The 16,735-nt window shown below is 47.3% G+C and overlaps 1 protein-coding gene across 2 annotated transcripts in view; it reads left to right on the top strand.

Annotated features, from left to right (window-relative positions):
- The window catches only part of SERPINI2 (serpin family I member 2), a 147,960-nt gene extending 131,834 nt beyond the window's left edge, over nucleotides 1–16,126 (top strand). For both annotated transcript variants that reach the window (XM_069215422.1, XM_069215423.1), the window contains 2 exons: nucleotides 12,963–13,049; nucleotides 16,030–16,126. In XM_069215422.1, the coding sequence (XP_069071523.1) occupies nucleotides 12,963–13,049; nucleotides 16,030–16,106 (164 nt within the window). In that variant the 3' untranslated portion in view covers nucleotides 16,107–16,126. The remainder of the gene's footprint in view (nucleotides 1–12,962; nucleotides 13,050–16,029) is intronic.
- The last annotated feature ends 609 nt before the right edge of the window (nucleotides 16,127–16,735 follow it).

The raw sequence follows: 16,735 nt of genomic DNA on the forward strand, positions 1-16,735 counted from the left end.
TGGTAAGGCAGCTAATCAAACTGGATGGTAGGCCCTCTGGCAGTATGGGACAGGGAGCATGAGATGTCTACCGCAGGGTTCATGGAAGTACCAAAGAATATGAAATGCTCAGCATTGCTCTACAGAGCAGGCTGAGTAGAACCCCTGTACATTCAGGGTTTCGGCCTTCCTCAAAATACATTTCACTCACCCCATTCCTGAATGATTAAATTGACACCACATTTACCAGTAACATAATTCACGGGGTGAGGAGGGGTTTGCCCCCAACATTAGGATAAGAAATGGGCAAATTATTTGCTAAACTGAGAATTGGGCAACATTTTCCTCTTTTTGCAATCTCTTTAAGGAGTAAAATAGGGTTTTTAAAACAGCCCAAATCCACTCTGCAAACAAAGTACAAATACAATTGGTTTTCAGTAGTTATTGCATTGTGGTACTTGACAGAATGCAGCCCAGGGGGAACCACAGGAAACAGACAAAAAAGCACAAAACATATTTAATAGAGTGGTTTTTGGCTGCCTTCTGCCTCAGTTTTCATCTTTGGTGGAAGTAGCTGAGCAACATTTTGCTGATTTGTGCCACAATCTGCTTTACACTGAGATAAGTGATTATAAATTTGCCTTCAACTTTGTGAGCAATGCAATCACACAAGATAAACTTATTTTAAACAAGTGAATATATATCAAGCAGTAAAGATCCTGTCACCAATCAAATTGGTTCAATATAATAATGGATCTTTAATGTGCTAAAGCAGTGTGCTGTAGATCCATCACAACGGAGAAGCCAGTGCAATCCGAAGCAAGCAAATGATGTACAACAAGTAAATCATTAATGATATATCAATTGTGAAAAATAATCATAAAATAGATATACCCCAAGCACCCCATCCACATGTGCCAAAGCATCAAATCGATGCAGTGCAGAGAGTTCCTGTGATAAAGAGACAAATACCTAATGTAGAGTAATGACAGTCCAATTGCTGATCTTAATCAAGAAAAAAGGAGAAAAACATAATATAACATAACTTAGAATACCCAAGGTGAGGGCCACAAAATGTGCTAAAGAAACCCAATAATTTGTTAAAGGTGGACTTCCAAACTCAAGGGGAAAATAAATGTAAAAGATAATCCTCAAGTTTTGTAAATAAACAATATGGAGACATAGGGGGGTCATTACAACCCGGGCGGTTGGTGTTAAAGCGGTGGTAAAACCACCAACAGGCCAGCGGTAAAAAAAATTGAATCACGACCATGGCGGAAACCGCCAACATAGACAGATACTTTAACACACCGACCGTCACGGTGGTACAAACAAACACCGCAGTGGTAACCGCCAACAGCCAGGTGGAAGACAATATACAGCCCACACTATTATAACAGGCCAATCCACCACCTTTTCCGGGCGGATTCACCGCGAACAAAAACACAGCGGAAACAGGACTTGAAAGTAAAAACGCTCACCTCTACACACCCCATGAGGAACCAGGACGCCATGGAGCCAGAACTCCATATTCTACCTGCCTTTGTCTTCCTGCTCCTCTATCAGGAGCACGAACGCCGGCCACAGTGAGTATTGCACCTACGACACAGGGGAGGGGGAAGGGAAAAGAAAGTGACTCCCACACGCAACACACAACCCCCCCACCCCCACCCTCACCCACTACAGCACACACACAAATACATGTTGATACATTATAGTTACACCCTCCAACCCCCCCGAAGAATGCAAAGACAAAAGGAAATGATTGTAGCGATCGTAATCAATTAAAATCCAGTACTCAAAAAAATATATATACACTATTAACAAATATATACATCAAGAATTCAAGTCCATGTACTGCACGTACATAGTCCGTGGACCACTGGGCCCAAAATGCATGGGCGAAGCCCACACAAGATACCCGATCAAAACGGAGAGAACACTGCAGGGGCATCAGATAGAAATACAACAGGCACCTCAGGGGGAAGGGAAGGGGGGGCACATCAGCCGGATGAGTGCACGACGCCAGATCCACGAGGGGGCTCCATGCCCACTGCTTTATCCTGGGGAGTGCAAAGCCACAGTCTCTCAAGTGGATAACAGTCTCCACTGGTTCTGGAGGGGGCTTTGTGCCCAGAGTGCTTCATCCTGCCAAGGACTGAGGTAGTGGATGCCTTTCTCCACTGGTTCTGGAGGGGGCTTTGTGCCCTGAGTGCTTCGTCCTGCCAAGGACTGAGGTAGTGGATGTGAATCTCCACTGGTTCTGGAGGGGGCTTGGTGCCCAGAGTGCTTCATCCTGCCAAGGACTGAGGTAGTGGATGCCTTTCGCCACTGGTTCTAGAGGGGGCTTAGTGCCCAGAGTGCTTCATCCTGCTCGTGGCGGCCTCAGTAGCAGCGGTGCTTGCGGCGCTCATTGGCCTGCGGTGCAGGTGGGTGGCTCAGTGAGTATGCTGGTGGCGGCGGTGTCCTGGGAAGCGGTGCTGGTGGTGTCCTGGGAAGCGGTGCTGGTGGCAACAGTATCCTTGGCAGCGGTGCTGCAGGCGGCGGTGTCCTGGGAAGCGGTGCTGTTGGCGGCGGTGTCCTTGGCAGCGGTGCTGGTGGCGTCAGAGTCCTGGGAAGTGGTGCTGGTGGCGGCGGTGTCCTTGGCAGCGGTGCTGGTGGCGGTCTTGTCCGCCGTGCAGGTTGGCGGCGACTTCCCTTTCTTTCTGTGCCCCTTCCGCACCTTGGATGGTGGCACAGCTGTCTTCCCACTCCCAACTGTAGTCCTGGGAGAGCCCTTGGTGGCAGGTGTTTTGCCCTTCTCCCTCCGGGCAGTGGCCAAATTCTTATGCTTCTGAGGTGGGGGACTGTCCGTGGTCTGGCTCCTTGGCACACTGGCTGCCCTGCTGCTTGGCCCACTCCAGAAGCCGGTTACTGCTGGCACCACTGTTCCCGCTGAGTGGTGGCTGAGGTGCTGGGTTGGGACCTGGAAAAGCGTGCCCTAGGGGACTGAAGGTGTGGGGGAGGTGAGGGGAAGAGGTCAAGGTTGGACAGGAAAAGTTTTTTAGACACACTGGGACAGGTAGATGGAGGGGGTTTGGGAGTGGAGGAAGAGGGAGTGGATGTAGGAGGTGTACGTTTGCTGACTTTGGGTGAAGGTGCATGGGCTGGAGGCTGTCGTGAGGTGGATGGCTGTTGGGTGGGTGTGTGACTGCGTTTGTGTGCCTTGGGAGGTGGGCTCACAGACACACTGGGAGAGGACACAGGGGATGTGTGAATGGTAGTGGGGGTGGTGAGTGCATGTGAGCAGTGTGTGGTGATGGGTTTGCTGGTGATGGTCGTAGCGGCTGACGATGTAGTGCATGCAGGTGTGAGTGGAGACGTGACAGGGAGGGAGGAGGGAGACGAGGAGGAGGGGGACACAGTGGAGGCAGTGGATGTTGGTATGTCTGCATGGGTATGATGCTTGTGTGAGTGCCTGTGGGATGTGTGGTGCTTATGTTTGCCAGAGCTTCCCTTGTGGGTTGAGGTGTGTGCATGCTGGTCTGATGCTGTGCTTGGGATAGGCTGAGGTACAGGGGTTTGGGTCTGGGTGGAGGAAGTTGGAGGGGGGAGGCTGGACACAGGGACAATGGCTGCCATCAGTGCTGAGGCCAGAGTCTGAAAAGCTTGCTGTTGGGCTGTCTGACCAGAATGAATGCTCTCCAAGTAAGCATTTGTCTGTTGCAACTGCCTGTCTACAGCCTGGATGGCATTCAGAATGGTAGACTGCCCAATAGTGAGGGATCTGAGGAGGTCAATGGCCTCCTCACTGAGGGCAGCAGGGTTGACAGGGGCAAGGCCTGAGATGCCTGGGGCGTAGGAGATGCCCACCCTCCTGGGTGAGCGGCTATAGGGCACACGCTGAGGGGCTGCTGGGAGGGCGGTGCTGGTAGGGGGGGTGGCGGCTGTACCTGTAGATGCGGTGGGCACAGAGGGGCCCGCCACCGCAAGGGAGCTCCCATCAGAGGAGGAGTCCGTGTCGCTGGTCTCAGCTCCTGTCCCGCCGTGGAGCTCCCCTCGCCCTCCGTCCCACTGGTGCCTTCAGACTCTGTTGTCTCGCCCTCAAGGGCCATGTGGGATGCAGCTCCCTCCTGCTCCGGTGCCACTGCTCCTCCACCTGATGATAGTATTGCACACAAGAACAGGGAGACCATAAAAGGGGGGGGGGGAGACAGAAGAAAGACATGTTCAGTGCAGGCAATACCGCTACCGTTGGCGGACACTACAGACACAGAAGCCCTCTGCACTACGCCGTGCACTTAGAGTTCCCTAATTAATCACAGGGACATGGGATACAAGGTCTATGTCCGATTGCTGCACACATGGAAGTCACACGAGCCTGACTAGGTTTGGTTCTGAACACTGGTGGGGTGGGGTGGTGTGCCACATGGCCTGCCTTTCGAAGGGACCTTGCCAACGAAACTCGCCCTGGCCTGGGGGGAGCCCACAGCCCACCTCCCCCACCCAGACACCTCCAATGCGCGCTGATTCAGCTGAATGGGAGTGTACTCTTGTGGCTGCTGTGATGCTCTCAAGCGCCCATCCAACTCCGGATATGCCACCGCCAGGATCCGGAACATTAGGGGGGTCATGGTGCGATGGGCACCCCTCCCACGTTGGGAGGCCATCCCCAGCTGGGCCTCCGCCGTCTTCTTGCTCCAGTGGCGAATGTCCTCCCATCTTTTCCTGCAGTGGGTGCTCCGTCTGTTGTGGACCCCCAGGGTCTGAACTTCCTTGGCGATGGCATGCCAAATATCCTTCTTCTGGTGTGCACTGAACTACAGGAATAGTACAGGGGAAAAGGAGAAGTTATAACCATCCGGACAGTTACTGTCATTGGCCCACGTTCCTACCCTTGCCATGACGCACATGCACTCACCGTCGTTTCATGCACGTCTCATTCTCCCCCCCTATCTTCCATCCACACCACTCCACACAGGCATTGCCCATACAGCATGCTCACAGTGTACTTACCTGTTTGTCTGGAGGACCTTAGAGTAGCGTGTACTGGGGAGGACCCCATCCACTAGTTTCTCCAACTCCTCCGAGGTGAAGGCAGGGTCCATTTCCCCAGACACATGAGTCATTGTCTCTTCCAGACTGAGTTCACAGCAGCACTTGCAGTGTAGGTCCTCTCCTGTCGAAGATCAGGTATCAAGTGAGTGAACAGATAGAAAATTGCGGTCACATACACGGCGGTGCGTACCCTCACCACCGGCGTAAATCATCATTGGCTCCTGGGACCCATAGGGTCCAATGTTAACCAATGCAGGATTGCGCTCCGGTCTTCGACCGCCTACCGCAACGGTGTACAATGCCAGCGCGGTTACCTCATATCCCCTTGTCCCACATTACAGGTCAGGCAGCCGCCATTTCAGGGGGCCACATGGAATTATTTTTAAATGCATCACACATATCTAGGCCTTGCATACACTCTAAGACAGGCACATAGCGGAGTTAAAAATGTGTGCAATAAAGTTGTGTTTTCGTAACTCAGTGTTGGTTGACCCTCTGCTCGCTGTTCTCCTCCATAGAGCACGTCCGCTGGGGCAGGTGAGGAGATGGCGGCATCCTCCGGTGTACAGACCGCTGGTGAACCTGTCGACAATGGAAGAGCGACATGTAATTGTCACCTACAGACTGGACTGTGCCACAATCCATGAACTGTGTGCCCAGTTGGAGCTGGACCTGATGTCAGCCATCGGCCATCCCACAGGTATCCCCCTCTAGTGCCGGTCCTGTCATGTCCCAGCCTATGTTCTCCAACGTGTTGTCAAGAGTGTTGTCTGCCCTGCTGAAACGCATGCACAGCTACATAGTTTTCCCTCAGGTGGAGGATTTGCCTACAGTGAAAGGTGACTTCTATGCCCTGGGACATATCCCCAACATCATTGGTGCCATTGATGGGACACATGTGGCATTGGTCCCCCCGCAGGAGTGAACAAGTGTACAGAAACAGGAAGAGTTACCATTCAATGATGCAGATGGTGTGTTTAGCCGACCAGTACATCTCTCATGTGAATGCCAAGTTTCCTGGCTCAGTGCATGACGCTTACATTCTGAGGAATAGCAGCATCCCTTATGTGATGGGGCAACTCCAGCGGCACCGTGTGTGGCTATTAGGTGAGGACATGGACCCTATACAGTGTTACTAGGTGTCTGGGTCTGGGTTTGTCCCTAAGGGTTAGTGTGTGTCTTAACAGTTGTCCCTCAACATTTGCAGGTGACTCTGGGTACCCCAACCTGTCATGGCTACTGACCCCAGTGAGAAATCCCAGGACAAGGGCAGAGGAACTCTACAATGAGGCCCATGGGCAAACTAGGAGGATTATAGAGCAGACCTTCGGCCTCCTGAAGGCCAGGTTCAGGTGCCTCCATATGACAGGTGGTTCCCTATTCTACTCACCAAAGAAGGTGTGCCAGATCATCGAGGCCTGCTGTATGCTGCACAACTTGGCTTTGCAATGACAGGTGCCTTTTCTGCAGGAGGATGGTCCTGAAGGAGGTCTTGTGGCAGCTGTGGGGCCTGTGGACAGTGAAGATGAGGAAGTAGAAGAAGAGGATATCGACATCAGAAACACAGTGATTCATCAATACTTCCAGTGAGACACAGGTAAGAAGACATCACTGCATGCTACATCTGATACACTTGTTCTACCTCTCATCTGTCTGTCACTTTCACCCAGTGTATGGACCCTGAGTTGTCACTTTCCCTTTCGATTTCACAGATGTGGGTCCCACTTTGTGACATCTGCTTTGTTTCCTCATGGACTAGAGCTGTGTGACATAGGTATGTTGACAATACAATGGATATTGCATCTTTCCTCTCCTCGGTTATTGCAAATACACATTTGTGAAAGCAGAGACTGACTCCAGATAGTTTTGTGATTTAAGGGTGTTTATTTAAGTGCTAACTAGTGGAGGGGATTGTAAAATGGTCAGGGGTGATGGTGGAGGAATGTCCGTGGCAGAGTCCAGTCTATTAGTCTCACAGGTGCATTGTCCAAAGGGGCATAGGAAGTGAAGCTGGGGCAGTTTAAGGATGGACAGGGTGACAAAGTGGGACAAAAGGATGACATTCAGGGTGGTCTCATTTCTTGGCGGGGGTCTTGGCATTGTTCTTTGTATTTGTCCTGGATCTCAGGAACTGCTTGCGGGGTGGTTCTCCATCTGCAGGGGGTGGGTTGCTGGTGTCGTGGACCTGGGCAGTTCATCGTCCAGGCTAGTGTCAGGGGCCCCTTGTTGTGCCACAGTGTCCCTCCTGGTGTTGACGAGTTCCTTCAGCACCCCTACAATGGTGCCCAGGGTGGTATTGATGGATTTGAGTTCCTCCCTGAACCCCAAATATTGTTCCTCCCTCAGCCCCTGGGTCTCCTGAAACTTGGCCAGCACCGTTGCCATCGTCTCCTGGGAATGGTGGTAGGCTCCCATGATGTTGGAGAGGGCCTCGTGGAGAGTGGGTTCCCTGGGCCTGTCCTCCCCCTGTCGCACAGCAGCCCTCCCAGTTCCCCTGTGTTCCAGGGCCTTTGTCCCCTAAACTGTGTGCCCACTGCTACTGCCCCCAGGTCCCTGCTGTTCTTGGGGTGGTGGGTTAGCCTGGGTTCCCTGTAATGCTGGACACACTGCTGCTTGACGTGTCCTTGGGCAGAGGTATGGCCCCACTGGGTGGGTGCTGTGCTGGTGTTTCTAGAGGGTGGAGGCTCTGTTGTGGCTTGTGCCAGTGTGAGGGGAACCGAGTGTCCCAAGGTCCCAGATGGGCCAGGCTGGTCATCTAGATCCAGTTGGACAGAGCTGCTGTCATCACTGTGGGCCTCTTCTGAGGGGGGAGTGGACACGTCTGGAACCTCCTGTCCGGTGACGTTGGGTAGGGGTCCTGCAGGGGTGTAAAGGCATGATTATTGCATCTGTGTGTGCCATGGTGTGCAATGGGTGGGTGACCCTGTACGCCAGTGATTGCAATCTATTTAGGACCTTGTGTGCTAATTGTTTAGGGGTCTGTGTGGGTATGTGTAGTGGCCATGCATTGGTGATGGGTGTCCATGATTTTTTGTTGCATGCAAGGCTTGGTGATGGGATGTGTGGTTTGTGAAAGTGGGACATATGTGAGGAGTTGGAGTGATGGGGGTGAGGGCAAGGGTGGGGGTATGTGATAGCATGCAAGAAGGGTGGGGGATATGGTAGTTAAGATTTGACTTACCAGAGTCCATTCCTCCTGCTACTCCTGCGAGGCCCTCAGGATGCAGTATAGCCAATACCTGAACCTCCTATGTTGTTAGTTGTGGGGGAGGAGTTGGGGGTCCACCGCCAGTCCTCTGAACTGCGATGTGGTGTCTTGAGACCACGGAACGCACCTTCCCCCGTAGGTCATTCCACCTCTTCCTGATGCCATCACGTGTTCTTGGGTGCTGTCCCACTGCGTTGACCCTGTCCACGATTCTGCGCCATAGCTCCATCTTCCTAGCTATGGTGGTGTGCTGCACCTGTGATCCGAATAGCTGTGGCTCTACCCGGATGATTTCCTCCACCATGACCCTGAGCTCCTCCTCAGAAAACCTGGGGTGTCTTTGCGGTGCCATGGGGTGGTGTGGGTGATGTGTGAGGTGGTGTGTGTTGTGATGTGTGGGGTGACGTTTAGGGGTGTGTGGTGTTTTGTGCGTGGATGTGTATGTGTGATGGTGTTGTGTGCCTCTCTATGGTGGTGTTGTCTTTGCTGTGCTGCCTCTCTGGCCTTCATCTAAATTTCTGGTCGTAAGGGTTTGTGGGTGATGTGGATGTGTGTTTTATATTGTATTGGGTGTGTGGGAGAGGTGTGTGTATTTGTATCAGGTGTGTGTATTTGGAATTGTCCAATGTGGTTGTGTTTTGTAAATGTGTGTATATTTTGAGCGCAGCAGTGTGTGCCGCCAATGGAGTACCACAGTTGAAAGACCGCCGCATGGATTCGTGGGTTGTGATAGTGTGGGCGTATTCCTGTTGGCGTGACGGTGGAGGTTTTGTTATCGCCAGTTTATCATTGACCTTTGGTGTGGCAGACTTGTGTGGGTGTCTGGATTTTGGCGGATTCCGAGCTGTGGGTCGTAATAGCCGTGGTGGAATTCCATGGCCACGGCGGTGTGTTGCGGTCTTCTGCACAGCGGTAAGCGGGATTTACTGCCAATGTTGTAATGAGGGCCATAATGTCACTACATGATCTCTAGGTAATATCAGGTAAGATCACACGCTGCAACTAATCACATGATGACCTAGATAGTATACATATAAGGAGTCACCGTACGTCTCAGGCAACAGCCTTTATTACTTCCACAAACATGTGTATTAAAGGTATACACGCAATGATATGACGTTTCATTATGAACCATCATCTAATGCTGAATTATCTGATACAGGGACATGGCCCTTTTTTACTGTTAGGTTATTATATTTTCAATTATAGATTTATGGTGCTTTTGGTTTAAGTTGATTTAAACATGTAAACAGAGATTTTCTGATGATGTGAATTATTGCTTTATATGGTAGCGTGACAACTTGGCGCTTAGCCCATGCCACATTTTAAAGTTTTTGAAACAGGGAGGTATGGATGCAATAATGGCATAATTACATTTGGTACATAAAACGCATGTTGGAGTTTGCACAAGCAGTTCCTTCTGGTCACCATATGTCTAGTCATCGTCTGTGAATTGATCTTTCTTTACTGTTTAATTACAGGCCCTGGGGCCTTTATATACATATATTTAATTGACCATGGACACTTGTCTTGACAATAGGTAAGGTATTGTGGGTGCTATCATACGTGTTTATCTGGTGATACGGCTTACCTTTCTTGACTCTTACACCAGGGGCATATGAATTACTCTGTCACAATAAATAAGTAACCCTGTACCTAGTCACTAGTCACAGTTATGACCACTCATCACAATGTGGTTCCCTCCCCTTGAAGAAAGGTTAGTGACCCCGGTAGGATCTGTCCTAAGTGCTCCAGTCTGCTAGTTGAGTCCACCCTGGCCTCTGGGAGCTAGGGTGGAGCTGATGATGAAGCATGCTACTTCTAGAGTGGGTGAGCGTCACTAGAAAAGAAAGAATTTCAGTCTTCAAGGAGAAGGGAACCACGTTGTGATGAACGGTCATAATTGTGACCGATGACTAGGTCCAGGGTTACTTATTTATTGTGATTGGTTATTGGATTGGGAGGGTGTATCTCTGGTATCCATGGGTTCCCTGAGATATATGGTGTCTCCTTATATGGATACTATCCAGGTCATTGTGTGATTAGTTGCTTGTGTGACCTTACCTGATATTACACAGAGGTCATGTAGTGCCATGAAGTCTCTTTGCTGTTTATTTACAGAACTCAAGGATTACTGTTAGAAATGGGGTCTTTGGTTGGCAGTCAGGTTACCCCCTGTCCAAGCAAAAACCCTCACTCTAGTCAGGGTAAAGGAGAATAACCCTCAGATAAACCTCGCTCACCCCATTGGTAGCTTGACACGAGCAGGCAAGCTTAACTTCAGAAGCAATGTGTAAAGTATTTCTACTAACACACACAGTAATGCAGTAAAAACGCTACAAAGGTTAGAAAAATAGCCAATATTTATCTGAACAAAACAAGACCAAAACAACAAAAATCCAACATACACAAGTCAAGCTATGAATTTTTAAAGATTGAAGTAAAAAAATAGCGCTTAGAAACACAAAATGCTTTGATTAGGTGAAAACACTGCATCGTGATGGAGTTGTTCCCAACAATCCGACGTCAATGGTGCCGGGTACAGAGTCACGCAGACCCTCCAGGTACAGTACCTTAGTAAACTGTGAAGACAAGCAGGTGTGCGAAGTTGGGGATCGTGGTGTCGCTGGATCCGAGTCGGTGTCAGTTCCAGTCCTGCAGGGCGAAGGAGTGGAGGCGTCACGAAGAGGCGTTGGCTCCTTACTGTGGAGCGGTAGAAGTGAGGCGGCATTGGTGCGAAGCGTTGAATCCGTGCACTTAGGGCGGAGTCAATATCTGGCGGTCACGACGTGGTGCGGCGACTTCCACTGAGTCGCGGACTTCGGCGGGCTGCAGCGATGTCAGGGCTATGAGGGTCGTTACACTCCAGCGAGGACCACGGAGTCGATTGCAGGCAGCATCATGGGATTCGACAGCGGCGTCAGTCCGGAGTCGTCCAAAGTCAGTTTTCTTAGATTTTCACCAGCTTCCCCTTTCAAGGGCTCAGGGACAGGATAGGGACCACTTGTCAGGGCAGGAGTCTCAGAAGAGAGTCCAGGTGTTGGTAGGGGAAGTCCTTGATGGCCCTGATACTTCAGAACAGGGGGGAAGCTTAGTCCAAGCCCTTGGAGATTCTTCTCAAGCAGGAATATACCACAAAGTCCAGTCTTTGTCCCCTTCCACAGGCAGAAGCAGCAACTGCAGGATAGCCCAACAAAGCACAGTCATAGGCAGGGGCAGCACTTCTCAGCTCTTCTCCTTGGCAGAGGTTCCTCTTGATTCCAGGAGTGATCTAATTTTCAGGAGTTTTGGGGGCTCTTCTTATACCCCTTTCTGCCTTTGAAGTTGTCCAACTTCAAAGAAAGGTTTCTGTTGATTACAGGATCCTGCCTTCCCCAGGCCAGGCCCCAGACACACACCAGGGGGTTGGAGACTGCATTGTGTGAGGGCAGGCACAGCCCTTTCAGGTGTGAGTGACCACTTCTCCCCTCCCTCCTAACACAGATAGCTCATCAGGATAGGCAGGCTACACCCCAGCTCCCTTTGTGCCACTGTCTCGAGAGGAGTGCAAACAGCCCAACTGTCAAACTGACCGAGACAGGGAATCCACAAACAGGCAGAGTCACAGAATAGGTTAAGCAAGAACATACCTACTTTCTAAAAGCGGCATTTTCGAACACACAATCCAAAAACCAACTTCACTAAAAGATGTATTTTTAAATTGTTCAGAGACCCCAAACTCCACATGTCTGTCTGCTCCCAAAGAGAATCTGTGCTTTAGTAATATTTAAAGGCAGCCCCCATGTTAACTTATGAGAGAGTCGGTGTAAAGCCGGCTTTGGCACAAATCAGCAAAATGTTGCTCAGCTACTTCCACCAAATATAAAAACTGAGGCAAAAGACTGCCAACGAAACACATGTTGGCTCACAGTGAATGTGAAATCACTTCTATGTGTCCTAATTTGGCACTGATTCGAAAATTGGAGTAAAGAGCCACAAAATACTTTTAACTCTTTTACTGTATTTTTTAAATTTTTGGTTGCTTGGGGAGACCCTTGTGTATTGTTGGAGACACCAGCCAAATTGTTTGGTGGCCCCTTTTCTGCCCTTGAGGTAAGTCTTTTTTTTTTCTTTTTAAGTGCCATTGGGGGCCCGGAAATGGGGCCCCCTACATGGCGCTGGGTGCAGTGGCCATGCCCAGGCGACCTTGTCCCCTGTGCTGGCCATTGGGTTGGTGGGCATGACTCCTGTCTTTTCTAAGACAGGAGTCATGTGGTATGGATGGTTTTGCATGTCATTTTTTGGTGCAAAAACCCCCTTCTCCCATACCGCCAGCCCCACCCGGCTAACGTCATTTTTATTTTTACTCTACCCTACCCCTTGCACCGGCTTGCACCATTCCATGAATATGGTGCCCGGCTGGTGCTCAGAAATGCTGCAAGCCGGAGCTAAACCTTTTGGTGCAAAACCGTGTTAGTGCAGTTTTGCACCAAAAAGTATAAATATGCCCCATTGTATGCAAAGCATTTTTACGCATAAAGGGACCTTTGCAGGCAGGATTCATGTAAACATTATACTAACATGTAATCGAGAAAATGCTCAAATTAGAATCTATAATGGAAACTGAGTAAGTCAATATTAAGGATTTGAATCAATTATGGCTTTTAAAACAGTACATTTCACAACTGAGTTACAGCAAATTTTCCAGATTGGTTTGTTAACAATTTCTACTGAACTTGCTTTATTTTTGTCTTTATAGGCATGGACATTTCAGCAATGAGCATGGTGCGGTACCAGTTTGTGGCCAATCGTCCCTTCATGTTTATTATTAAAGAAAACCTGCTTGGTATGTTCAATGAAAGTAAATGTGTAAAGCACTTTTTAAACAAAGTGGCCTAATTTCATAATTTTTATAGATACAAACAATCATTGGCAAAGCCAATTGGTCAGGCCTTAGTAAGGTGCAGTGTTAGATAATTTTTGTTATTTCAGGCCTCGGCCATTAAAGTGAAAAAGCAAAAAGAAAACACACCACTCCCTAAGCGTTGTGGCTGTATGCTTGAAATTAGAGTTTTGATAATTATTGCATATTATTTTAATAATATAGTATCAGTACCTCTGAGCAAACAGATAGAACAAGTACAGAAACCCTTTTTAAGATAAAGAATACAAAGAAAATTAATTAATAGTAAGCTTCTGCACCGAAATGCAGGTCTTATTAGGCAGATGAGTTCATGTGTTCAGATAAAATGCCATCACTCACAGTTCAGTAGTATCAAAGGCAGGAGTTGATTAACTATTGGCCCTGCCACATGCTGAGGTGGGTTTAAGCAACATGCCAATGGACGAAGAGAACTAACCCAAAGCCCTCTATTATGAGATGTATACATTTTTTATTTGTACTTTTATTTCATTTTATGAGGCTGATGGATCAACTAAACCTGTCTGTCGGCCAGATCTACTTAAGCTTAAGACCTCGACGTACTGTTATTTGGTAATGGAAAAATCTCCAATTTCTGGCAGAAGCACTAAGGGAAATACCCAGAAATTTGCTCTACCATAGTGAAGTGAAGAGGGTGAGATTCCACAGTCAATTCCCCTCTGGATTTAGCATTTCCTCAAAAACACAGACGTTTTTCCAGCACCACTAAACTCCATTCCAAGTCCTAAGTCTCTAGAAAATTTAATTATATGTGCATTTCAATGCATTATCACATCCCGCAAGAAGAGAAATGTACACCTAATTTACAAACCTTGGGCTGATTACAACTTTGGCAGAGGGGGTTAATCCGTCCCAAATGTGACGGATATCCCGCACACCGTATTACGAGTTCCATAGGATATAATGCACTCGTAATACGGCGGGCGGGATATCCGTCACATTTGGGACGGATTAACCCCCTCTGCCAAAGTTGTAATCAGGCACATTGTGTCCTGGGAAAAAATAGAGCACATTAGATTAATTTAGTTAATTAAAAATGTTTTATTTGTGAACAAATGTAGTATTAATTTAATAAAGAATGGCAAATTTACACAAATTCACAGAATTTGAAAAATTAAAAGTGAACTTTTACTAAATGAAAATCAATTTTCTGTGAATGCTGTGTCTACTAAAAACGAATACTCCCCAATACTGCCTGCAATTGCATGGATCCTACTTCACTTTGATGACATCCACCACAATGTAAATCCATTGAAAATTCTCTAATAAGCCATTTTTCTCTTTCTAGTCATTGTTTTGACACATAGCTTTCTGTTTTCAAACTAAAGAATGCTGCAAATACATTTTACTCCAACATTCATACATAAAAAAGTGGAAAAACTGAAACAGGTCGGTCTGCCACGGTCTAGATGCACACAAATTGCAAAATGTAAGGCTCAAAGCTTTGAAGATAAACACATTTGCTGCCAAATATATCCAGAAGAGACCCAGAGGTTCCGTAAATTAGGACAAAACTCTAGGGATACCTTACAGTGTTTTAACCCCCTAAAAGGTGTTCAGCATTTGATGAAACTCAGGTACCTCACCTTCAATGTCCAGAAAACAGAGATTCTACTTGCCGGGCTTCTGAATTCTTCACATTTAGTTTCAGCTGGCCTGATTCTATGGGTTCTACCCAACACTAGTACAGAGGACCCAACTGGGGAGATCTATTTCAGTGACATCTCTTTTACTTCCTATGCCAATTTAAATAAGCAACTCTAAATCAGGCTCCAAGTCACCAGCAATTAGAGGGTACAGGTTCCAAATCTGCTTGACAAAGGGCAATAAGACAACCCCGAAACTAGAAAATGTAATCTACATAAGATACTTTCTAGTAGAACCAAGAACTAAGCCCACAATCACATCAAGCTGGAATCTGCCACTGTCTCTATTCAGTTCAAAAATACAATTCTGCTTTGAGTTCATTCCCAAAATGGGGCATAAGACGTATTGCTGGCATTTAAAATTAATTTAATTATGAACCCTGGATTAGCTCCTTTAGTAGTGGGTCGGAAAATGGCCTCTTCATCGCCTCCACCTGAACCATGGATGCCATGTTCATGGGTCCTTTCCATCACACACCCTTCCAAGCACCTGTTTTTGTGGAGTAACATGAGGAAACGGATGTTTCCGAGCCAGTTCATGCATGTGTTCCCTCATTTTCACCTAATAATTCACCTAAGCAGTTCCTATGCTTTGAGCAGGTGAACTGTCTGATTGAAAAGCCCCTGATATGCGGTTAGCCTGCAACTCCTTTCATTCTCCACTGAATCCGTTTACTGGCCCCATTCAGAACTCCTAATGAGAAATTAAGTCGTCTTCTGATCACATTTATAAGATTATTAATATTTATTCAATGGACTTTTGAGAGTAAACTAATCCATCAAGTTTTACCTATATATACAAATTTGCGTTTAACATTAAAACATGTTTAATTATACCATGCATTGATAGAGCATTTTTAATAGAGGAAACATCATATTTATACGTGTATCCCTTCTGTATACAGTGCATCTATTAAACAAAGAATTTAATGTGTGATGATTCAGTGTACTTTGAAGCTATAAAATAGTCCCTGATGTATTGTAATGCAAGCACACCATGGGAAGTGGAATGATACATCAAACAACCAAAAGCATGCGGTGAGAAGCAATATTCCTCTGGGAAGAGCCAAAGCCTGCTTTATGTTAATTTTAAAAAACAGTAAGGATAAATCAAAGCAAGAGCTAATACTGGAAAGGAGGCAAATTTGACAGTACACAGACAACAAATAATATAGCACAATTTATTGCTTAAGATCATTTTACAAGGAAGTCTTAAACGTGTTTTTTTTTCCTTCAAGGTTCAATTTTGTTCATGGGGAAGCTGACAAATCCTGGCACTAAACCTGCACGAGGAAGGGATATGGACTCACTGTAAATAAAGTTTGAAGCATTAAATTCTTACGTTTTGATAGTCTTTTGTATCACCTGAATTTTAAATGAAAGTATTTATTACGCTGTTTACACCGTTAAATGTAGCATGCTGTTTACACCGTTAAATGTGTTGAATATTTTAGTAACAAGGTTATATTGGTTTATGTTTCAGGGCTATGCCTCGTTGGGCCAATTTACAGCCATTCTGCACGCTTAAATGCAACCTGAGCAAAAAACAGACATTTAAGATTTCCAATATCGCGACAATAATCTTTGGCACTGTTCAGTCTAACTCTGCTAAACGGAAGCATTTGGATACACAATTCTATAGGATTGGTCACCTTTTCAATTATGCCAATCGATTCGACGAATCAAGGTTTTGCGACACTTTACAGTAGAACTTTCTCCATGGCTGTCCTTTAGGAGTCACAGCTGTGATCCATGGCTTGTTCTTTGCGACCCCCTAGCACGGCCTTTGCTAACCCAGGTGGCAAAATCATTGCCAAGAACACAGGGGCTGCTCGCATTACCAGTGTCAGGTCCCAGCCGCCTTTTCTGCTATTTTTTTATTACACTAATAGTGAATAATAATCTATCATTCACAATTAATGCAATTGAAAGTGGAGCAGAATG

This window comes from Pleurodeles waltl, chromosome 11 (genome assembly GCF_031143425.1).
Source record: "Pleurodeles waltl isolate 20211129_DDA chromosome 11, aPleWal1.hap1.20221129, whole genome shotgun sequence".
Taxonomy (NCBI): Eukaryota; Metazoa; Chordata; class Amphibia; order Caudata; family Salamandridae; genus Pleurodeles; species Pleurodeles waltl.